Consider the following 25,031-nt stretch of genomic DNA (forward strand, 5'->3'; position numbering starts at 1 on the left):
TCATATATGAATACATTTCCCGATTTAATGAATATTTCTATAGCCCATACTACGTACCAGGCACTGTTTAACTATTTATTGTTAAATTTTCAGAATAGTCTAATGTTAAGTTTTCTCATACGTAAAATGAAGGTTATATAGGTCATAAGTTGAGTAACTTGTCCAAATTCACATTTGATAAGTCACAGATCTGGGATTTGAGCCCAGCCATGGCTCCAGCATATACGCACTTAACTACTGAGCTGTGCAACCTTCCCACGTACCTTGTGGCTCTTTGCATGCCTGTACATGGAGACCTACCACAAGCCTGTTAATAGCTACATAGTGTTTTGTAATAAAGATGGCTATCATTTAACTATACTTTATTCATTTTAGATCCAATTATTCACAAATATGAATAATCCTACATTATACATCCCTATACATGTATTTATGCACATGTAAAAATATTTCAGTAGAATGGATCCCTGGAAAAGAAATTGCTGGGTTAATGAAATGAATTTTTAAATTTTGATTTACTGCCAAACAGCCCTTCAAAGAGGCTGCCAACTTATCCCAGCACCAACAGCAATGTGCATGAAAACCCTGAGATGCCCTGGAAGCAAGTTCATTACTGTTGGAGGCGTAAATGAAGCTTACTTTCTGTTGACCTACATAGTCTATGATCAAGGCACTAGCTGGGGACATGAGGGGTGCTAAAACAGTGGTTAGAAAACTTTAGCTACATCCAAACCAGCTGGAGGGTTTGTTAAAGCACAGATGGCTGGGGCCCACCCCCAGAGTTTCTGACTCAGTAGGTCTGAAGGATTTGTATTTCTGACAGTTTTCCAGGTGAGGCCAGTGCTGCTGATCTGGGCACCACCTTTGGACTGGGGGGGTGGGGTTTGAATATTGAGTGAGCTTTTTCCAAAGCTCTCCAGGTGATTCTAAGGTGCAGTCAGAGTTGGGAACCTCTTCCCTGATTTTCTTCTTGATAACCCATCTTTAAGAGAGAGCTTATCAGAGAAGAATTTATTATGCAATGAAAATTTCCGTCTAACATATTTGTCTTTGTAACTTCTAAAAATTCTCATCATATCACATCACAGCCCAGATCTCAGAACCAGAGGAGCAGGTGACTTATTGAGCTCCTTCCACCACCTCTGAACTGGGTAATTCTCTGAGCTACTTGGCCCTATACCACACCTCTTAGGTACTAGAGGCAGAACTGACCATAACAATATCAGGTGGAAGAGGTTTTTGACTTCTGGATGTCCTATTCTGTTTGTCAAAGGCTAATGTTCATGAAAGGCTAGGAAACAACACTCAAGTGCTTGAGCTAAAGCCACTTGGGCCCCTTCTGATTCTCTGGCCTATCTGGAGCCACGCCTTGGATGCTGGCAGATAGTGATCCAGCTTCTACTTTAAGTTCCTGTCTCAGTGTTGAGTGGTGACCGAAACAATGGCAGCCACTAGTGTTGATAGCTAAGCACTTACACTGGAAGGGTAGGGACTCCAGGTCTGTGTTCCTCCAGGTAGAACCTGGAATGGCTCTAATGAGCAGGACTGCCATGCAAAGTTGCAAAGGTTGTCTAGTGTACAATATTCTGAAGCACCATCCTCACCATTTGTTGTAGACAATTTTCAGATGGCAAAAGACTATATGAAAAAATGAATGCCTTTAAAATTTCTAGGTCCCATATGGGCTAGGTCATCAAGTTACCAAGGGTGGCATGAGGCCACTGTTCCAGTGGGCTGGAACAGTCTGTTGTGCCTGGTATCATTGGTTTGAGACTGAGCCCTTTCACTAACTTTGTTTTTCTTACCTCTCTCTCCAGAAGAGATTTCTAATCTGACAAACCAGGTTAGAGAAGGGACCAAGAACTTAACTGAAATGGAAAAGGTCAAGAAACTAATTGAACAGGAGAAGACAGAAGTCCAGGTGACTCTGGAAGAAACAGAGGTATTATCACCAGGGAGAAAAGAAAGTTTTCACTGTGACAAGGCAGAAGATTTGCATTCTAGCAATAACAACAGCACCAACAAAAGGACATGTATTCAAATGTTTATTTACTATATGCTAGGCACTCTGCCAAATGCATAATTTTAATATAATCACTGTAGCAAACTACTGTCCCCATTTTATAAAAGAGGAAATTGAGACTCAGAGAGCAGGATACAAACAGTGAATGCAAATCTCCTGATTGTAGTAAAAACAGGAACTATGTCTATCTCGTTCGCCAGTTATCCCCAGTGCCCAGACCCTCACTACTCAACATGTGGCCCATGGACATCACTTGGAAGGCTGTTAAAAATTCAGAATCTCAGCCCTCTGCCCATCTCTGTTGAATCAGGATTCTGCATTTTAACAAGATCCCTTGGTGGTTCATATGCACATTAATATTTGAGAAGCACTGGCCTAGAACATTGCCTGGCGTGTAGTAGAGGCTCAGTAAATATTTGTCAAATGTTGAATGAATAAATATTCTCATAGCTGTCCCCTCTTTAAAGAGTCAGTCACAAAAACTTTTCAATTTTTTTTCCCCAAAAACTTTTGGTAGTTTTGGAAATAAGATTCAAAGCAATGCTGTCAAACAGTGGTTTCTGAAAGCTCATCTTTGTGCAGATTGACAGGAAGGTTTTCAGTGTTATGGGTTCACAGTTCAGGAAAAGTCTCTGACTTTATCTCTGAGTGTGCATTAGCAATTGAAAGGACCTCTAAGAAGATGTTTTGCCAAAGAAGGTAAACTAACGAGGAGGAAGTCACCCTATCATGATTATTAGGTGGTTAAGAAGCCCTGTGTAGCCTCTTCTCAGAGCTGAACTTCGTCTTCCTGACTCAACCTTTGAGCAAGTACTCAGACACATTAAAATACAGCCCTACCCTCCCACCAGTAGAAAATGAAAAAAGATTTTTGAAAGATGTGGCAGTCAGTGTTAGGTAGGGGCCTTTTGGAAGGTATGGTGATGGAAAACAAGACCCCAAAGGACCGCTCTGTGCCAAGCATTGTCTGTTACATTTACCTCACCATTATGATTCCAGAAGAAACTTGCCAAGCAAATGTTTCCATATTACCCTCCGTATAGAGTTGTCAGGCAGCAGCTCTTGCCCTGTTATGCATACACGTTTCCTGAGGCTATCTAACTTTATACAGACTCCTTTTGGTTGGCAGTGTGGTGCCCTCTAGCACAGCTGGTCCTTATACAGCTGGTGAACTTTGTTTTGTTTACTTGTTCCCTTTGGTTCTCTGGCCATCCTGGCAAGGGACTTTTTGAAGCCACCACCTTAACTAAAAGAAGTAAATTTTATGATAGAAATTTCAAGCACTATGACAAGTCAATGAAAAATACAACTGGCACTGGCAATTTTTGTCCTGTATAACATAGAGGCATCTTTGTATATTCAGTTGATCAGCACATGGGTCAAGGGTGAGAATGACAGGAAGGCCAGAGTGCTCAAACCATTTAGTACCACTAGATGGCAATGCGTTCTATTTGCATTTTCTCAACTGTCATCAGCCACCTCCATAAATACTTCATCAACTTGGACATGTATTTGTAGCATTGCATTATTTATTTTCCTGGGTGAGCCTTTATGAGAAACTGTATCAGATTGTTTTAAAGCCATGAAACTCAAATTATCCCAGGTCGTCTTCCCTAAAGATTCACTTTCTCAGTGCATTTTAGAGGGTTAGAGGTGACAGTCTCCTCTTGAAGGAACTACACTATTCCCTCTGAGGAAACTATTATCCAAGCATTTGTTTTTGAGTGTGCGTTAGCAATTTTATTTTCTTTTATATTGAAGGTAGTATCAAGAGAACATCAAGGGAGGTCTTATTAAAATTCCCATCATCTTTTTATTTTTATTTTAAAATTGCAACTCAGTTTTACTTTTTTACTTTTGGTCGTATCTGCTAAGCACTCCTCAAAAGAGGCTATAAAAAAATTACTTCTGCCTTTAGGATTGCCTGTAGCTAACTGACCACAAAATTGCATCACCCCTTATGCCCTTATATCATTGGTATTCTGCAAGTGCTTTTTGGGTTTCTTCTTTTATATACATTTTTAGCTTCAGGACAGGCTTTAAAGATTTAGCCAAACCTATGCTTTTAGAATTGAATTGCCTTTATAACATCCCTGCAAATAATTGCCTTAACTATATTTGAATACACAAAGGGGCAGGGAATCTTCCTGCCTATCAAAGCAATTCATTTGCAGTAGTGGTACCAATTATGGTGTTAATGGCTCACGCTGAGTGTTACGTGTCAGATACATCCTAAATTCCTTTATTTGCTCTTCACATGACAATATTTGGACACTACCATGTTGTTTGTTCTCTGAATGCATCCAACTTTTCCTCTATTCCCTCGTGATGTCCAGAATTTAATAGAAGATTCCAGGTAGGAGTTATCACCTTCCTTGTTCTAGCTCTGATACTTTTTAAAATTTATCCCATAGTTGGAATATGTTAGAAAAAGTCAAGAGTAATACATTAAAAAGCTTAAATATAGCCACAGACAAGACTCAAATTTTCTATTTTAAAATAGGCTTTAAAATTCTAGTTCTGGAGCTACAGCTGAAAGACCTAAGAATGTCAAATCTATAAGTGAAATGACAAATGAAAGCAGTTGCTTGTCTCACTGTGTTGCAGTCTCTAGGGACCTGACTTGAACCTATATCTTTCCCAATAACTCTAAGAGAGCTACATTAGCGACATATGTTTTGGGAAAAAAATAAAATTTTTGTCTAAAAGTGGACTTCATTTAATGCTTTTTATCTATGTATTCCAGGGAGCCTTGGAACGTAATGAAAGCAAGATTCTTCGTTTCCAGCTTGAACTCTTGAAAGCTAAAGCAGAACTTGAAAGAAAGCTTTCAGAGAAAGATGAAGAATTAGAAAATTTTAGGTATTTAAGATGATTTTGATATGTAACAATTATGTATTTCTGAATCCTTGACTAAACAGAGCTCATTATGTCCAGTTGCTTTTATGGCCCCTGTTGGAGTATTACCAAAGAAACTTAGTGTAACTGTATATTAGTATCTTTTATATACAATATTTATAATCATGTATAGATATTCCTTTATACACAATTAGATATCCCTTTATACACAATTGTATATAGATATTCCTTTATATCAATAGTGGTGAGAGCTCACCGCTATTGATATAAAGGAATATCTATATATAATTATTGCTGGATTTTATAATTTTCTTATATTTGAGGAGCTTCTGCTGTCATATGAGACTCAAGATAACACCAAATAAATGATTATATGTATAAGGACTCTGCATACTGTCTGCATGTCCCTATAATGCCACTTTCTTGGGCATTGAGAAATTGACTGAAAATGCTGAGCCATGGAGAAAAAAATTAAAAATTCAATGCTGTACTTTCAGACCAGAGTGAAGTTTTCCCATACCCCCTGCTTGTACCTGTAGCCATTTGTTTGAAGAGGAGCAGAAGCCAAGAGCTAAGCTGCTTATTGAATCTTTGTTAAAGCAGCTAAGTCTTAATAGTCAGGAAACTGAATTAGACAGGACTCATGGGTTGCAGAATTTTTTCTTAGCTTTGTCATAACAAGCTGATGACTTTAGACATTCCACTTCTTAGCTTCTCAGTGAAGTGAGGGGATAAAAGCAGCCCCTACATGTCACAGAAGGTGGTGAGGAAGATCAGTAGTCTGATGTTGGCAAAGCACTTCACACGCTGTAGATCAAAGGCACAATTATAAACACATGGAATTAACGATGATTATATTATCTAATCTGTTCCCTTAAGTCAATGCCATATGTTAGCAAGAAAAATCATTTGAGCCTGAGATTCAATTGGCAACTTACTTTCAATGTATTTGTTAAACCATTTTTTTTTAAGAAAAAGAAAAAAAAAACCCCTGTTAACATGTTCAATTGAACTGACCTCTTTCCTGTAGCCCATTTTTAGACAAAACTCTCAAGGGGGTCAATTTTTTAATGAGGATGTCAAGCCAAATTTGGCCCTCTATGTGCTTTGAGTTATCTTTGCTCTCACTCACTGGCACTTTCTTCTATAGGACTGACTGTGGCGCGGAATTCTGATCTACTTAAGAGGTTCTGAGTCAGTGTCTAAAAGAATTTTTTTGATGAAGGGCAAAAACCTTGGGCCTTGATATTTGCCCTACTTCTTTCCACCAGGAATAAAAATGAATGTCTCCTTGTGCAGATTTTAAAAAAGCAACGAATAACACTGATTTAAGCAACAAATAACACTGATTTCAAGTAATATCAGACCTGTGCCTATAAATAAACCCAGCTGAGGAGAAATGAATCCTCAGAGAGCCTGTGTCTCGTCAGGTACATCTGAATGTTGTAGAGCAGTTCACCAATTGTAAGAATCTTAGTGTGAAAAAAAGCCAGAGATCCAAAGAGCTAGGGCTGGAAGAAGAAAGAACTGAAGAATAGGCATAAGCCATGAGGAGCTGAGAAAAGAAGGGGTGGGCTGGAAGCAGGGGGACGAGCTATTCATAAATTTTAGTTAATGATTCATAATAACTATAATAGGAATATCCAGAAAGAAAAGATGAGCTTATTTTACAAAATATCACAAATACCAGCCCAGACCCTTTCTACTTGGAGCATAGATTGTACCAAAATGCCTTGGTTTAATCCGATAGTTTGACTTTGGGGCTAGCAGGGCATCTTAAGGAAACTGAATAGAATGCCAGGAAAAACAAAATAAGCCAAGTACAAGATTCCAAGCAATCAAGGATAAGCCAGGGAAGTTATAGAACAAGGAAAATATTGCCTGAGGGCAAGATCAGGTTCCAGGTCATATGCCCATATAACCCATCATTAACTCCACAGAAACAGAAGGTTCCCAGGAAGACAGGACCTGGTGAGTAAGTTAAAGGGACCAAAAAGCAAGAGAAAGTGACCCACAGGCAAAGAAAAACCTTCATAGTGCAGCAAACTGGGTAACTCATTCAACTCATGCTCTGCTGCCAAGCCATGTCTTCCACTCTGGTGAGGCCTGATTCTGAATGAGCCCAGCCTGGATGCCTGTTGATGGTGAAAAGTACAAACAGCTGGTATGTGTGTGATATGTTTCACTTGTTCAACAGATATTGGAGTGCTTAATGTTCACCAGACACTGCCTCATATTCTAGTCAGGCCTTCATAGACACTTTTGGATGATAGGGTATTCTATTTATTTCTATAATAAATAAATAATGTTATAGTTGGCATAGGCTGAGGTAGGGAGGTGATGGTGCAGTCACTGATGGAAGGAGAAGAAGAGCTGGTAGCTGGCTTTGATCTTCCCATCTTATTAGACAGAGGAAACGAGGCCAGCTTGAAGGCCTACTGCATGGCCCAAGACTGAGCTGACAACAGGTTGGTCAGGTGCATCCTGCATCTTCAGGTAATTCTCTGATTGGAGGAAATGTTGAAACATGAGAGTCATCATACTGGTCCACAGCCATGGTCTTTCTGAGCTGTATTCTGTTCTCCCAGACACACCCAGAGAGGTGTTTTTGGGAATGAGGCACTGAAATCCTTATTCTATCATACTGCATTTGTTTGTTTTGGTTAATCACTGATTGAAAGGCTAAGCAAGCTTTTTCTCTAAAGGGTCAGATGTTAAATATTTTCTGCTTTGCTAGCTACATGTTTCGTTTGCCACAGAGATGTGGCAGTTACTTAACACTGTAGTTGTAGGTTGAAAACAGCCATAGACAATAGGAAATAAATGGGCATGGTGGGATTTTGGCCCACAGCCCATAGTTTTCCCACCCCTAGTCTAGAGCCCCAGGTACATAGTAATGTTCCTTCTGTAAAGTCCACTCCTCTGATCTCAGTCATGTCAAACTTTGCCACGTGGTCTTAATTTATATATACATCTGACTTGGTTTCTTTTATTGTCTGAGTGAATCTCTGCCAGAATATGCTCAAATCTTTTCCCACTTCTAAGTAAAATATTTTCGAATGTCTTTGAAAATTAGAATCTCAAACTCAGACATGGTAGCAAAATAACTTGTTAATTATTTTAAAGCTGGCTCATATGTATTTGGATTAAGAAAAAAATCCCTTATTTCTCTGACATAGATTAGAAATATCTTAAGGGAAATAAATGACCTATTGCATTGTCAATGATTTAAATGCTGAACTAATGATTTAAAATCATTAGCTCTTCAAAGTTCTATCATCTTGATTTTTCTTTGCATTTGGTTTTTTAAATTGTGTTTCACATTTTAGGAAAAAGAAGGTACTTCTTCCTATATTGCCCTTGGTCTTGGATGCATCGTTTTTCTTAAAGAATGTACTTGAGGGAGTTTTCATTTTAAAGATTTCTTGACTCTGTATGAAATGTGTTGATTGTTTAGCAGCCATTCTCCAGGACTGTATTATACCCATGTCTCTTAAAGCATCTCACTTTTTACTTGTCTGCAGGCACTCATGAAGTTTCATAAACAACTGTGGGAAAAGTGTAGTTTAAAACATGCAGTTTGCATGCTTAAGTAGAATGTATTTCTGTACAGAGGATTTTGACACCAGGCTAGGGATGCTTCAGTGTTCCTGTGTAAGGAGTGTCAACTGTGGCAAAAATGAGAGTTTCCCAGTGTAGGACAGATAAGTGTTTGACAGCTTTTGGTGATGTGGAGTGTGAGCATCCCTGTCCTGGTTTACTACAGGTGTCAACACAAAATGCACAGATGGGTGGCTTCAGCAGCAGAAATGTATTTCCTTACCGCTCTGGAGACTAAAGGTTCAAGATCAAAGTGTTGGCAGGTTTGGTTTCTCCCAATGCCCCTCCTTGGCTTGCAGATGGTCACATTTTCACTGCATCCTCATCTGTTCTTTCCTCTGTGCACATGCATCCCTGTGTCTCTTCTTCTTCTTATAAGGACACTAACTAGTCCCATCCTAACAGCCTCATTTAATCTTAATTACATCTTTAAAGGCCCTATCTCCAAATATAGTCATATTCTGAAGTCTTGGGGGTAAAGCAAGAACATATGAATTTTGTGGGGGACATAATGCAGTCCCTAAAAGTCCATATTAACTTTACCTACTGAGATCCCTATAGGATTCTGATCTGGAAGCTGAACAAAAGCCCAGAGCCTAAGGACAGGCAGAGGACAGGTGCTCACATTGGACTCTGGAGTCAGACAGAGTTATTTTCTATACATTTCCATAATTGCTTCTAAGGCCTCCCTCACCAATGGGCAGAATGGAGGTCATGAAAAGCAGCACCTCCACCTGTCAACCAATTTCAAGCTCTGACCCGTCTCTTCCCCCTGTAGGTCGTATGCCGTTTTTTCTTTTTTTGAGACAAGAGTCTTGCTTTGTTGCCCAGGCTGGAGTGCAGCGGTGTGAACTTGACTCACTGCAACCTCTGTCTTCTGGGTTCAAGTGATTCTCCTGCCTCATCTGGGACTACAGATGCATTCTGCCACGCCCAGCTAATGTTTGTATTTTTAGTAGAGATGGGATTTCACCATGTTGGCCAGGCTGGTCTCGAATTCCTGACCTCAGGTGATCTGCCCACCTCAGCCTCGCAAAGTGCTGGGATTACAGGTATGAGCCACTGCGCCCGGCCTGTATGCTTTCTTGATCGACCTCACAGAGGTTAGGACACTGACTTGATGACAATTCAACATGGAATCGAATTCTGATCTAATCTAATTTGTGTAGATAGGTTCTATGAGAAAGAAGAATAGAAAGGCTTTTGCCTTCTCTGTTCTCTATTATCTGTCCAGCACCAGGTCCCTGTTTTCTGAATTGAGCTTAACAGGGCATATGTCTATTATAGTAGTTAAACTGTCCTAACAATCACCAAATCTTGGTGACTTAAAACAAATAGAAGTTTATTTTTGCCTATGTTTGAGGCCATTGTGAGGTAGGATGAAGAGTGGGTCAATAACATTCAAAGTCATTGAAAGACCCAAGTTCTTTCCATCTTGTGATTCCATGATCTTCTGTATGTGGCCATCAAGTTTGGCAGAAAGGGGGAAGGGAGAGTGCAGGAACTCACAAGTGAACATTTCTATGGGCCAGCCCTGGAATGGTAAACTTCATTACTGCCCACAGTGCATTTACCAGAATCTAGTCACATGGTCCCAAACTAACTACAAACAGTTTGGGAAATAAAAATTCCCATGGATTCTCTCAATTTTTTATTTTTTTATGGCCTTCCTAAACACATAGCTATTGTTTTCTGTCACTTTGCAAATACGTTTTTAGTTCTAGTTTTTGTTCTTAGGAGGGAATTTAAAGTGTTAAAGTAATTCAGTATCACACAATTGGTTTTGTCAGCCAATCCTTGGGTGTATTCTCAAACTCCTAGAGAAAGATAACCATTTTATTCTAGGAGAGTTGTGTCTCCAGGCTACTGTAGCAGTATTGCTGCATCTCAGGAATTGTTCCAACCTGAGTGGCTTTTTCCTGCCTTGTTCAGATATTTTTCACCATTGAAAGTAGTTGAAATATTATGGCTGTCTGAAAGAGCATCCTTCCTTCATCCTTAGCCACCACAGGAAACCCAGGTGCTTGCCCTAGATCATCCTTTATGGGATATCAGATGAGACTAAAGCTGCCTCACAGGAACCTTGAAAAGCTTCTTGTATTTTCTTGGATTCTTCAGGGAAGTTGGTCTGGAAACCTTACTTAGTCCATTATGGTGGATATATACTCACTAACCTAACTTCTCATTCTCTCTGTTTTTAAAATAAAAGCCCTTAGACTCATTTTGTTAGTTACTTAATATTTTTCTTGGATTTTAGTTTATTTTTTCTATTTCTTGTACTGTTTTAAACATAGCAGGTGAATTTGATTAATTTGGATGTATCATTTCCCCCACTCCAACTTTTATTTCAAATTAGGAGGAAACAGCAGTGTACCATTGACTCCATGCAGTCTAGTCTGGATTCTGAAGCTAAGAGCAGAATTGAGGCTACCCGGCTGAAGAAGAAGATGGAAGAGGACCTCAATGAGATGGAACTCCAGCTTAGCTGTGCCAACCGGCAGGTGTCAGAGGCAACCAAATCCCTGGGCCAGCTTCAGATTCAAATCAAGGTATTTTAAAACTGTAAGATGGGGTAGGGAGGGGTGGAAAATGTTTCTGCTTATGGAAGTAAACTAAGCAACAGATTGTTGTGTTCAGCAATAAAGATGAGGACAACAAATACAATCTTTCCAGAGTGAAGGAGCATGCTTATGTCTAAATACGTAGAACTATGGTCAGAGCATGCATACATAGGTGCATAGTCTATGTTGAACTCAGAGGGATCTGTACTCCAGGCCCATCTTTTCTCTCACAGGACCTTCAGATGCAGCTGGATGACAGCACACAACTGAACAGTGATCTGAAGGAGCAGGTGGCTGTGGCTGAGCGGCGCAACTCTCTTCTTCAGTCTGAACTAGAGGATCTAAGGTCCTTGCAAGAGCAGACAGAGCGTGGCCGCAGGCTGTCAGAAGAAGAGCTCCTGGAAGCAACAGAAAGAATCAATCTTTTCTATACCCAGGTGGGGCCCATATACTCTCCGTATTAGCTGGGCCAGTTGGTTGAAGGCAGTGGTTCCCACACTTGGACCATGCAGTTGCAGCCTTGGACCATGCACAATCGCCCTGTTAAGTCTTGGATATGCCTGTGAAGCACAGGGACAGGCTGTGCAGCAGAGCCACAGTCATACTCTTCATTTATTCCCAAGTATGTTATTTCCTTCAGGCTGCCATAACAAAGTACCACAAACAGGGTGGCGTAAAGCAATGGAAGTTTATTTTCTCGCATTCCTGGAGGTTGAAAACCTGCAATCAAAGTGTCAGCTGGGCCATGCTCCCTCTGAAACCTGTAGGGAAATGCTTCCTTGCCCCTTCCTAGCTTCTGGTGGCTTACTGGCAATCTTTGCCATTCCTTGGCTTATGGATGCATCACTCCAACCTTCTGCCTTCACATAGTGTTCTCCCTGTGTCTTCACAGCATCTTCCCCCTGTGAGGGTCTGTTGCTGTCCAAATTGCTACTTTTTATAGGGGTACCAGTCATATTTGATTAAGTTCTACCCTAATGACCTCATTTTAACTTGTTTACCCCGCTGCTTCCCTTTTTTCTAGTTTCCTTTTAAACAAAATAAGACCGTATTTCCAAATAAGGTCACGTTCTGATAAATTGGGGGTTAGGACTTCAACATATCTTTGTGTGTGTGTGTGTGTGTGTGTGTGTGTGTGTGTGTGTGTGTGTGTGTGTGTGTGAGACAAAATTCAACCCATAACAATAAGCCTTATGCCAGAAGAATGGATTGTCAGGGCATCCACAGCCAGGATGCTGGGGAGGGAGGGATGAGCATCCCCTAATGTTCCAGAACCACTCCTGCTCCTGGTTCTCCTGCTCTCTCTAAGCCATGTGCTTCCCCAGCATCCCAGAATAAAAACAGTGCTCCGCCTTGGAGCCAGGAAAGCCGTGACAGTTCTGAGTGGCTGCTGACAGATATGATACGCTGTCCAGACTCTGGCTTCTAATGGAAGGTTATGTAAGTGACATGAAGCAAGAATTCTTAAATCCTTCTCCTTCTCCTAGAATCAGAAGAAGCCATAGTTTCCAGGACAAGCATCTACAGTAAATGGGTTGTGTGATAAGTGTTTATAGGGCACCCCCCCCCCCATAACCTGGACTGGTATGGGTGATGTAGACACAGAATGTCTCCACTGTCCTAAAAAAATGAAGATTGAACTAAGCAATTGTAGTACACTGCTAAGAGTATAATGATAGAGCAAGCACACCCCTACAGAAGGCCTTCCTTGACAATCCGAGAGTTAGGTAGATGCACAGTATGCTTCGTCTGAGTCATGAAGGACATTTAAGAAGCCAGCCAGGTAGAGAGAAAAGTTAAGGGCAGAGGCATGGGGTGTGGGGGGAAGGAGTTTATGAGTCTAAGGGAAATTCACATGCTAGAGTATTGGGTGGATAGCCAGAAGGAGCAGAAATCATGCTGAGATAGGCAGGGCCAGGTCACCAGGGACCCTGAGCCTGAGACTGATGGAATTTGAATTTTGTCTTGCAGCTCATGGAGATCCACTGAAGAATTTTGAGTAGCTAAGAGTGAACTTATCAGATTTGCATTTTGGAAGTTTTACTCTGGTGATTATTGTGAAGGACAGTTTAAAGCACCTAAGGGCAGAACTGCTACACTCTGGGGCATTCAGAACTATCTGTGGGATCATTTTGGTTGCCACAGTGACTGGGCAATACCACTGGCATTTAGTGAGTAGGGTCAGAGACATCAAAACTCCTTCAAGGTGATAGCCCAAGGAACTGCGCCTTCCAGAATGCCAGTTGTCCCCTACTGAAAAATACTGGATAAAAGAAAGTATAAACCAGTAATGCGCCTGTTGAAAGATTTTGCAATTAGTTTGTGCCTACAGTTTGACCTTTTTTTCCCTGTCTATGACACAATCCCATCTGGGTACCACGTGGTATAGAACAAATAGTCTGTAGGTTATAGATAATTCCCAACAAACTAACTCAAACATTTTTTTTTCTTCTTCAAGAAAGTTTAAATACAATGAGTTGGATTCTTATAAAATGGACTGTAGACTTTTAAAAAAGTAACTCATCCACTGTCTAGAGCAAGGCTTCCCAGCCCCTGGGCCACAGACCAGTACAGGTCTGGGGCCTGTTAAGAACTGGGCTGCAATGGCAGGAGGTGAGCTGCAGGGGAGTGAGCTTTGCCTCCTGTCAGGTCAGCAGCAGCGCTAGATTCTCATAGGAGCGCAAACGCTCGTGTGAACTGCTCATGTGAGAGATGTAGGCTGCATGCTCCTTATGAGAATCTAATGCCTTATAATCTGAGGTGGAACAGTTTTATCCCCAAACCATCCCCCAACCCAACCCCCCTACCTGATCTGTGGAAAAATTTTCTGCCATGAAACCAAAAGGGTTGGGGACCACTGGTCTATAGTACTTAATTGCTATTGGTAACAAATCATTTGCCATGCATATCATACATAATAATGCACCAGTGGGATCCAATATGATGCAAAATCACTAGCCTAGAGAGAGATGAGGATCAGTTAGAGAAAAAGCATGCATAGAGAGGAGAGGATTTGGGGAAGAAGAAAATTAGGCAGGGGAGACCTGATCTCTAGGGCAGAGTTTCTGAAACTTGATGTGTACATATAAGAATCCCTAACACAAAAAAATGTAAATTCTCAGATCTCACCCCAGATCCACTAAATCAGAAGCTCTGCGTTGGGACCTAGAAAGTGAACACGTTCTCAGGTGCTACTGCTCATAGAAAGAGTACCTTTTGACCAGCACTGGTCTAGGTGATATTATATCATTCACAAGGACCTCTCCTCAACCTAAACCATGCTGGGGCACCTTGCAGTTACTAGAACATTACCGAGCAAAACATATTGAACCTTTTAGGGAGCCTTCTTAGCTACCTGCTGCATTTCCAGATCTCTAGCCTAGGACTAACATATGAGGCTAAACTTATCTTTGACTGATTACAAGTGCCTTTTTCAAACCTGAGCTGTGACAATCTAGATTACCTTTCTGCAAAATACCCCCTAACTCCCTTTCTCCTAAAAAAAATAAAAATAACAAATTAGAGAGTAATTAAGTTTGCAAAGATTTAAGCCCTTGTCTCCCTAGCAAATTTTAAATGATTCTATGTACAAACAAATTAGTATTTATACTTGTACCTTCCTCTACAAAGAAATAGTTTCTATAGGGTCTGTGCTGTGAGCATCCAAAAAACACTTCAGGAAAATACAACTTATTTCCACCCCATCTCTCAGGCCATGGCAGTGGAAATCTTGGAGGTATCCAGGGCCTGGCTCTCCACAAGGACAAAAGATGGCAGTCTCGATAAAGATGCTTCATGTCATAGAGAAAGTGGGGTAGATAGAACCAGTGATGCTGGAATATCATTCTATTTTTTTTTTTTTCTTTTTTGAGACGGAGTCTCACTCTGTCACTCAGGTTGGAGTGCAATGGTGTAATCTCAGCTCACTGCAACCTCCGCTTCCCAGGCTCAAGCAATCCTCTCACGTCAGCCTCCCGAGTAACTGGGACCATGGGTGTATGCCACCACACCCAGCTATTGTTGGTAAAAGTTTTGGTAGAGATGGGATTTCGCCATGTTGCCCAGGCTGGTCTCAAACTCCTGAGCTCAGAAGATTCACCCCCCTCAGCCTCCCAAAGTGCTGGGATTACAGGTCTGAGCCACCGCACCTGGCCTGGCATATCTTTCTATTTCCAAGTCTTCATCGTGCTACTGAGAAAGGCACTAGCCAGAGGCAAGTGAATGTGAAACGGATAAAGTGAAAGGAGAAATAAAAAAATAGAAAGCCTATGCCTTTTATATACACTGAGTTTTCACACCCTCAGAAAAGCTGGGCTTCAAACACAGACCAAATAGCAGCAAAAGGATATTTGACCTCTAGTGTCACAACTCAGGAAGGAAAGAATTAGGGCAGCACCAACCATAGAACACAAAGAATCCTCCGTGGTAATGAGGGTACCTAAGGGCTGGAGGAGGAGGCTTATTCTGAACTACTTTCCCCACCTCCTCACTGTAAAGTAAGATAGGAAGGGAAGTAGAAAAAGAAGAGGAATGATTTTTTTTGTTTCTGGAGCAGCATACTGGGAGTTACAATTTTTATTCCCCAACCTCTGCCCCTCAGATGTCTGCAGTTGACCCCAACTTCTGCTCTAGAACACTTGTTTCTACCACATCCAAAAGCAAATGGCAGAGAAACATTTCCTCAACCCATTGAAAACCAAACGCATGTTTGAGGCTTGTAGGTTATCTAGATACCATTCCTCCCTTCTGATTCAGGCTGCAATCTCTTTAGTCCTGAACTTTTAATGGGTGAAATCCCTTCCATTCAAGTTTGATGGCAAAAGCCTTTTGGGGTTGGGAGCATAGCTTAAGGGAATATGGCTCACTATAATAAAATTTGCTTCTGGCCAGAGCTGACTCCCATTGCATGTCCTGAACAGACCAGCTTGCATTTACATTGCTGGCTTTTACTTGCCTAATAGGAATGCTGCTTTTCTTTAGAACACAAGCCTCCTCAGCCAGAAGAAGAAACTGGAGGCTGATGTTGCCCAGATGCAGAAAGAAGCTGAAGAGGTGGTGCAGGAGTGTCAAAATGCAGAAGAGAAGGCCAAGAAGGCAGCCACTGAGGTGGGTCCATTGACCACCTACTCAATCCTGTCTCCCAGAGTTCAGTGGCGCAGTGGCCAAGGGGCAGGGGCACATCTGCAGCCAAAAAGTATTCCATTGATTTCCCATACAGCCAAGAGGAGGTTAGTCTGACCTCTCTGCCTCCTTGTTCTCATCTTGAAAAATTAGGCCAATTAGCTCCTCCCACTAACATACCCTGGTGATGAAAAGGAGCAGTTGAATTGCTATAAGCAAAACCTTATATATAAACAAAAGAAGCAGGAGTCTTCTTTTGTTTCGGTTAAGCCACTTTTCATTTGTGAATCAATATATCTAGTGTCTAGAAACAATTCTTTCTGTGTTTCCTTACAAAAAGCTATTTTTCCTAGGGTCTATAACAGTTTTATGATGATGATTTGGAAAGAATGCTTAATTCACTTTTTTTTTTTTTTTTTTAACAACCTGTACTACTGCTTGAAGAGCAAAATCAGGTTGGTAAAAAAGGGTTTCAGGGCTGCTATACTTTCTTTATTTTCCAGTTGTTGATGGCAGTGATTTTCCTAAATGATGCTGAACTCAGAGTTGGCTGCCAACCTTGGTGAACCTTTGTAGGGACTGAAAAAAGGCCACCCTCTGGGTACCTCCTGTAGGCAGATGCAGCACTTCTCTCAGAGGGCATGGTTAGCGGAATGTACCACTGGGAGAAATATATTAGTGGAGGGGGAGGTTTGTGTGTGGCAGATTCAGCTTTGAAGGTCCCATTGCAGAGTGGGGCTCCGGCTTGGTTTCTGTCTCTGCTCACCCCTTCTCCATCAAGAGCTTTTGTGCAGCCCATCAAATGCACAACCACATGCAACAGCCCTGATCCTCCCACATGAAGGGAAGCAGATCCCCCCTGCTAAACTAGGAGACAGGACATTTGATTATATTTTATGTTAGTCATTTTAAAATTCAAAGGAGGTAAAGAGCTTGTGTCTGTATTTGCTCAAGTTATTTAACACTTGCGGAACTAAACAAAACCATTGTACCAAATCCCAACCACCTAATCATTGTAGAACCCAGCCCCCTCTAAGAATGGGCAACCATGCCTATCACTCCTCCGTTTTGTGTCAAGGCAGGTATTCTGATCTCTGATGAAAACGAGGTATGTGAAACCTTGAAGATGTTTGATGGCCAAGGGAACAAATATGTGTAACATTTATGAAAATCCACATAGGTAGAAAGGAATAAAAATGGTGCTCCTGTTTGATAAATTTATGCAATCGTACATTATGAAGATGCTGTCTGCTTAATCTTGCCTTGATAAGATTTTCTTGACACTGTGTTGAAAAGTGAACTCATCTCTGACCCCACCCTCCAAACCTCCTACAGTTTAACTCTGAGTCCCAACCCCACATCACGGAACGTAATTCATTCTTTGCCCTCACCATCTGCATGAAAGTCTCACACTTAAATTCTGCAGATGGTTGGTAACCTGATAGAAAAGCTTTGGCTGTGAGGGCCATGTTCTTACATTAAATGCACCTAGAGATTCTCAAAACAGTTCTTAATGATTGCATCGAGACACCAAGCCCTCGTACACATAGCCAAAGCCAAGAGCAGGCTTCACAATTAACCTTTTTCATGCCAGATTATTGGCAGTGAGAGCATCTGTTACTGCCAAATTCCTGGAGCCAAACTTGTTTGTGTAGTGAGTCACAGAATTATAGAAGTGAGATGTGAATAGATTTTTGTAGGCACTTCTCCATATCTTTCCTGGTTCATTAATGTGACACAAGTTACTTTATTCAATAATCAATCATCCCAGTACTTTATTCAATTAGAAGCCATTGCTTCAGTTGGTCATCTTTCTTTTAATACAGGTGTTGTATAATAGTGTTCATATGGTTCTTCATCTTTGGTCTGTTTCCACCACTCCTTACCCTGTTCTTTCCTGTAGCTACTGCTGTCTCTATTGCATTACTGTTAACAAACTCGAGGGTGGTAGTGGTTAGGGAGATTATCATGGGAAGAGATCACATATACAGAGGCAAGGTGCGGCAGCCAGTCAGACCAGGAACTGAAGATCATGGGTAAAAAAGTTAAGATCAATTTACCGCTGCACTAGCTCAGTCCCTTTTTCACTCTCTCCCCCACCCCAGGCAGCAAACTTGTCAGAAGAACTGAAGAAGAAGCAAGATACCATTGCCCACTTGGAAAAGACGAGAGAAAATATGGAGCAGACAATTACAGACTTACAGAAAAGGCTGGCTGAAGCTGAACAGACGGCCCTGATGGGGAGTAGAAAACAAATCCAGAAACTAGAATCCAGGGTAGGAGTCTGGGTAATCATGAGGGCTTGACAGTCCCCAATTCAAGACCTCTTTGTCCTGGAATGTGACACCAGATCTGCCCCTCAACACACACACCCTTTATCACTTTTGATTTTAGCACTTTCAGATCTTTAAGAGTGTCAGATCTCAATATATGCATTCATTCTTTGCTTGACTTTGGGTGAGCACATAGGACTTTCCTTGGCCTGGATGAAATCTGACTTCCCTCCTGCTAACTAACAACACAGCCCTTCCTGCTCACCTCACCAGCTCCAGGCTCTCACTCCAGGGCTACCTGGTGTTTCCAAACACACCCTGGCAGTCTTGCTTCTGTGCCTTTGCTCCTGTTATTTCCTCTGCAGAGAATGCCCATTTTCTGACAGCCAGAGAAAGGAGAGGGAAAACAACTAAATCAATGATCAAGAAAGACTCAGAGAAGATACAGTAAGGACTGACAGAAATGATGTAGTATCTGCCTTCAGGGAGCTTAAAAACAAGTAGTAACTCATCTTGAAAATAAGATTTGTAAAATTATGGAATCCATTTTAATGACTACAGACAAGGCATATGATAAATGCTACAAGAATGGAAAGAATATTCAACTAGGATTCGATTGTTCAAAAGGGCCTCTGAAAAATAGGGTATCACCTTTGCACATCTATGGTATATCCATACCATGGAATACCAATGTACATTTCGGGGACCTCCATACAGTCATACAGTGAGGGCAATGTGGAAAGCATATATCCTTTTGTTCAAGAAAGTGGGGGAAGATGAGGGTGTACACATTTGCTTGTATTTTCAAAATGAAATGGTAACAGGATAAATCAGAAAAATAAAAATGGCTATCTATAAGAGGATAACACAGAGATGACAGTCGGTCCTTCATAATGTATCTTGTTTAACTGTTTTGATTGGAAAAATCATATAAATCATTTGCATACTTTATAATTAAAAAAACAAGTTTAAGTCAAAGAAAAAAACTCAGCAGTCCCTAAAATTTTAACACCAGTGGAAGCAAATGAAGTTAATGACATATTAAATTGGGGGCATTAAACATACACAAGTAGGAATTATTCTCAGTGACCTTTAAACATAGTGTTTTGTCCATCCCTCAATATAAGGACAAAATAACAAGAGAATGGCTAAAACCATGCATTTATAACTTCAAAATACCAACATTTAATTGCTATTAGCAGTAAGACTGTTGTTTATCCAATGACATATATAAGAACCAAGATTTTTGGTATAAGAGAAATGGCATATAGGTATAACATTTAAAAGTATGCGTTTTCCCCCTAAAAAATACACGAAACTGTTTTTTCCAACTCAATTCTAAGATTTCCAGATTTTATTTTCAATTGCTGTTTGTTCACTATTATGGCCTAGAACCAGTGATAACTCAGTAGTAATGACCAGCAATGAACTCCTTAATATCAGATAATACTAAGGAATGATGGTTAATATTCTTAAAGACACAACCATGGTGCCATCATTACCTGTTAGAATGATATCCAATAGTATTTACTGGTGGAATTACATGATGTCTAGGATTTGCTTTAGTAGAGCAGTTTTTCCCCAAGGTGTTTTAATCACTTTAATTCCCCCCAAAATTTTTAACAAGTGCTTAAAAAAAAGTAGAAGGGCCTGTGAGAGCTCACATCCTGACAGACAGAACTGTGTGTCAGGTTCCTATATGACAGGTGTCAGAAGATTGCTTTAAATGGGCTTCATCCACAAGGAAGTTGCACACTTGCTCCCCTCCCTTCACATTGCACCTCTCTGAGGAGGTACAGGAGGGAAGAATGGCTCCAGTGGGGAGTAAGAGGTGGGGTCAGATGCGCTAGGCACAGGGCACTGGCCTTCCCGTCCTCAGGAAGGCTTCTTGGAGAAGGTGGCATTGGCGTCAAGGAGAAAGCAGGAAAAGAGGATACCTGGGCAAGAGCCCCCCAGCCAGGGGGAGCAGCGAACATCAACTCCCTACTCCCTCTCCTGCCTTATTTCTCTCTGTGGCACTTGTCCCCATCAAACATAGCCTACATTTTACTTTGTTTTGTCTGTCTGCTTCCCCTCATTAGAATGTATGCTAATTCCGGGGAGAGATTTTTGTCTGTTTTGTTCACTGCTGTATCCTAGCACTGGGGTGTGGTATGTAGTAGGCACCTGCGTTGAATGAATGTTAAGCTCGTTTGTGTAATTCTATAAGGCTGCAGGCAGTTGTCTGTGTGATAGCTCTCCCACAAAGCGGGACTGTAGGGTTGTGGGTGACATACATGTGACATAAACTCAGTGTCCGATATCTTTAGAGAGTCAGAGCTGGATGTAGAGAAAGCAGCTGAAGATTAGGTAGTATGTTGACAAAATCCTCAAGTGGGCTACACATTGCTTACTCTCTATACTTACATATACATTCATGCATACACTTTGGGTGTGATTTTGTAATTCAAGAAAAAAGCTTCTCATATCTGTGTGAATTAGCCTTTCACATATTTCAGTCTAAACAGTTCTTTTATGAATCCATAAAAGATCTTACTTTTGGTGAGAGAGTTTTCCCGAGACACTGTCCTGTCTAAGTACTACCAGAAATGGTGTGTGCATGTTCCCTTGACACTTTGCTGTCTTTCCAATGATTGTGCCAATTGGCAAATAGAAGGCCAGCCTTGCTGGCAGCATGTGGTCTGAGGTCACGTTTTGGTTGCAGGTTCGTGAACTGGAAGGTGAACTGGAGGGTGAAATCCGTCGCAGTGCAGAGGCCCAGAGGGGAGCCCGCAGACTTGAGCGATGCATCAAAGAGCTGACCTATCAGGTACTCCGGGAAACCATTCCCTGTTTGGCTGGTTGGGCGCTACCCTGCAGAAAAGTGCTCCTTCAAGCCTGAAATGGCCTTCTGGGACTCCTGCAGTTCTCTCTTCATCTTTGTTCTCCTTCAGCAGTAGACACTGACTCACCCTCCCAGAGCTCCTGTGCTATTAGTGGTTTGGATCAGTCTTTTCAGAGCTCTCAGGAAACAAAATGTGAGCGGCAAGTTGCAATTAGAAGTGAAAAGCTATTTATACCATCTGGATTTTTTCACACATAGTGTTTGCAGTGCTTTCATAAAGATGCCTTCCTGTGAGTGGCTGAGTGAGAACAATGTGTAAATGAAGTTAATGGCAGAGGCTCGGGTGGCTACCCAGCTGGCAGGTTACATGGGATGCTGACTCAATTGGAGCGGGGTGCATTTCCACTCCTATTTTCTGGTTGCACAAACACTCAAGGCCACTGAGGACACTGTTGCTAGTGCCAGGTGGAAACAAAACACTAAAGAGAGACCTCTGAAGCTTTCTGAATCTCACCTGTTGACTAACATTGGTCTCAAGCAATAATTGAAAAGAGGTGGGCAGACTTCTTACAAGTAACTAATGCATTTCTAAAGTAAAAATATCATCATTTACATTTTCACTTTCAATCATTGCTTCCTTTTTCTTTCTAATGCAGTCAACATAGATTCTCTGATGGCAGAGGCACTATATTGTTCTCCCCTCTAGGGTCTGGCATCCCCCTGTCACACAGTAGATGTGTGATTTCCATTGTTGAACACAGATGCTATAAGTCACTTTCCAGCCCTCTCACACTGCACATGATAGCTTATCCCAGCTCTCTCACACTGCACATGATAGCTTATTCCAATACAAAGACAAATTCATTTTAGGCACCCATTTTTACAGCTTCTTTGACAAAGCCAATGCAAGATCTGCTCAGTACTGATTCTGGTTCCTGAGGCTGAGTTGTTAAAGATGTCAAAGTCTTCTTCTCTTGCAGCAGGAAGGATAGATAAGAAAGCACAGCACTTCAGAAGCATCATCTTGGGCTAATTAAGATGAAATGAGCTACTTGCACAGCTCTTTTATTATTAAGTGGTTCCTTTTGTAAGATGAGTTAGTCTGACACTTCTTTAGACCACGCTAGGTATATCAAAGCCACTGAGAAGTGGGCCCATGGTGTGTATGGCTAAGTAGGTAAACACCTTGGGAACTTAAAAGTTTGCTATTCTACTCTTCTTTTGAGGAGGGTGGAGAAGCCACCCGTGTTGATGGTGTGAAATGCTGCTTTAATGTCTGGATTTTTCTTTTCATTTTCCTATTGATTATTCTTATTGTTTTATTCTGTAAACAACTTCATTATAAAACAAAAAACCAAAGTTACATATTTTTTTTTTGGTTTTCATTGTCCCAAGGAATGCATTCTTGTTCTGTTGTGCCTTACCCTTGTTTCTTCATTGTAATAATCCTAGTGTTTCTCATGTGCTAGAATGAGGTGCATTTATTAATTTCTTCCAAGTGTCTGCAGAATGCTTAGATAGGCCTATTTTCTGCCATCAGATCGGCTAATATCTATTAGGCTAGACCCTGTAAGTTTAAAAAGATATTAGAGGACACTCCACATTTCCTGGTACTTGGTTTTGAAATGTTCAAGGTTAATGCTGAGTCATTTCGATCATCAAAATAACCACCAGGACAAGGAGGCAGGGTGTTTGGTGATAGCCCATTCCTAGGTGCAATTAAAAGTGTCATTTTGAAAGGGGCACAAATATCATTTTCTTAGGAGAAGTCCTCTGGGAAGATTCTGCTACTGGAAAGGAGTCAAGTGTGGTCCCGCTCCATGGCAGTTCTATGACTGGTCCCCATGCCGCATTTATCCTCTCCTTTATATCCCCCTAGCATTTGGAAACTTGTCCTATTTTCTCTCTCCAGCACCTAGAAAAATGTGCTATAAAGCAGAACATAAGATTAGGTACTTGTAGTTGCTATAGAAGGTCAAGATAGTTCCTCTGCCCCTCACTCTCCACCCACCTACTCAGTTCTACCATCAACTGCCTCCTACATCCAAGAATCTGTGTAGATATTATTTAATCTTTACACATCTAGTCAAGAATGTAGTATCATTTTTAGGGATAAGGAAATACAATCTGGTTAAGTTGCTGTGTTGAGAGGGTTCTTTAGGAACCAAATGCCAGGATAGAGTTAGATGTACAAGGGATCTATTAGAAGTGACATCTATGAAAGATGAAGATGCAAGCAAGCAGGATGGGGCAGAGACGTGAAAGGAGAGGCTGAGGGAGGAAGAGGGGATGGGAAGAGTGTCAGATGGTAGTGCAGCTCTGGGCAAGCATCCAGCACGAAGATAGCCCAGAAAGGACTCCCATGTTGGGCAGAAATGGCCAGACTCTGGTGACTTCACTGTGCCCAGCCATTGCCTGCGGGCTGCCTAGGAAGTGTGTGGCCTCAATGCTAATGCTGTGGCAGGTCCCAAAGGCACTACAGTTGGAGATTATCAGGTAACGGCACTTCTCACAGCTGAATGGCAAGTTCTTTTCTTGTTGGGCAATCTAGGACGTGCATAGCCATGGCCACCAGTTACTAAATGCCCCACAGCTTAAGATGGGAACCTAGGCCTAACATCAGTGGCTTTGCCTTCCCATATGGGAGGGACATCAGGAACATCAGCAACCACTTCTAGCTTTTTTCAGTTTTCTTCTGTGTGGCCTCCTTTACCAACAATTTACTCTCCTCTCAGTAAACTGATTGTTAGCAATTAAACTTGTGTTGATTTTATAATTTACTGTAAGCACATAATGCTACAAATTTTTTGAATTTTATAAACCTGAGAAGTCGAGGGATAGGCAGATAAAAACAAAGAAGGGATTTTATTTGAACCAGACTTGTCTCAGTTCCCCAACTAGGTTCTTTCATATATATATTCATCCCTGTCTCCTGATGCTTAAAATTAGTAATTAATATCCACTTTTATATGGTACTTTAAGGTGGTGGTGTGTGTGTGTGGGGGTGCATTCCAGATGATGAGAACAGCTTGGCTAAACCTAAGGAGGACAAAGTAAGCAGGGGAGCTCTGCAGAAACAGGAGAATGTGACCTGGTTGGAGTGGGTTCGTGGTGGTGGGGGGAATGGAAGGTAAGTAGGGTGAACGTTAAAGCTGCCAAAAAAGTTCATACTTGATGGAATAGGTCAAATGGAGCCAGAAAAAAATTTTAAGCAGCAGTAGATCTTTCTTGATTAAATCAGCTTCTCCACCCTGAGCAAATTGAGGTATTTTCTGCCTTTGAAAAGTTCAATAGCTCCAGTGTGGAAATACTCCAGTTAAAGGGACATGAGGAAAGAGGGGGCAGGCAGAGCCTTATCTACCTGCCTGCCTCTAGCCTCCTCTCTCCCTGGAATACCAAAGGCTCTGTGGAGCACAGTTGAGAAACATTATCCCACCAGATTTCCTTTCTCCAGCCCGAGGCTGGATTGTAATTGAGGCAATGAGAATAGGCACACCATGGTTCCCACAGCTTGTAGAATCTTCGTTGCTATCTCTGCTGATGTCTGCATCAGAATTCCAGAAAATTTATCTTTTCTATAGTTCTATTACTCAAAACCAAGAGTCAATTAGAAAGTTCAAAGGAATAGTTGTTTTGATTGGGGAGCAATTGGTTTTCATTTTTGCATATGTGGCTTTTATAATAATGCACTTCATTCCTGCTAAAGATATAGCTTTTTATTTAGCTCGTCATCTGGAATGCACCCCCACCACCACCACCTTAAAGTAAAA

General features: G+C 41.3%; 1 protein-coding gene across 1 annotated transcript in view; it reads left to right on the plus strand.

The window, feature by feature from the left end:
- MYH15 (myosin heavy chain 15) overlaps positions 1–25,031 on the plus strand; it is a 128,966-nt gene that overhangs the window by 99,727 nt on the left and 4,208 nt on the right. Inside the window, exons 32-38 of the mRNA XM_050781421.1 lie at positions 1,818–1,942; positions 4,770–4,885; positions 10,839–11,031; positions 11,277–11,480; positions 16,024–16,149; positions 18,270–18,440; positions 21,142–21,246. Of these exons, the coding sequence (XP_050637378.1) occupies positions 1,818–1,942; positions 4,770–4,885; positions 10,839–11,031; positions 11,277–11,480; positions 16,024–16,149; positions 18,270–18,440; positions 21,142–21,246 (1,040 nt within the window). The remainder of the gene's footprint in view (positions 1–1,817; positions 1,943–4,769; positions 4,886–10,838; positions 11,032–11,276; positions 11,481–16,023; positions 16,150–18,269; positions 18,441–21,141; positions 21,247–25,031) is intronic.

The sequence above is a fragment of the Macaca thibetana genome, chromosome 2 (assembly GCF_024542745.1).
Source record: "Macaca thibetana thibetana isolate TM-01 chromosome 2, ASM2454274v1, whole genome shotgun sequence".
NCBI lineage: Eukaryota > Metazoa > Chordata > Mammalia > Primates > Cercopithecidae > Macaca > Macaca thibetana.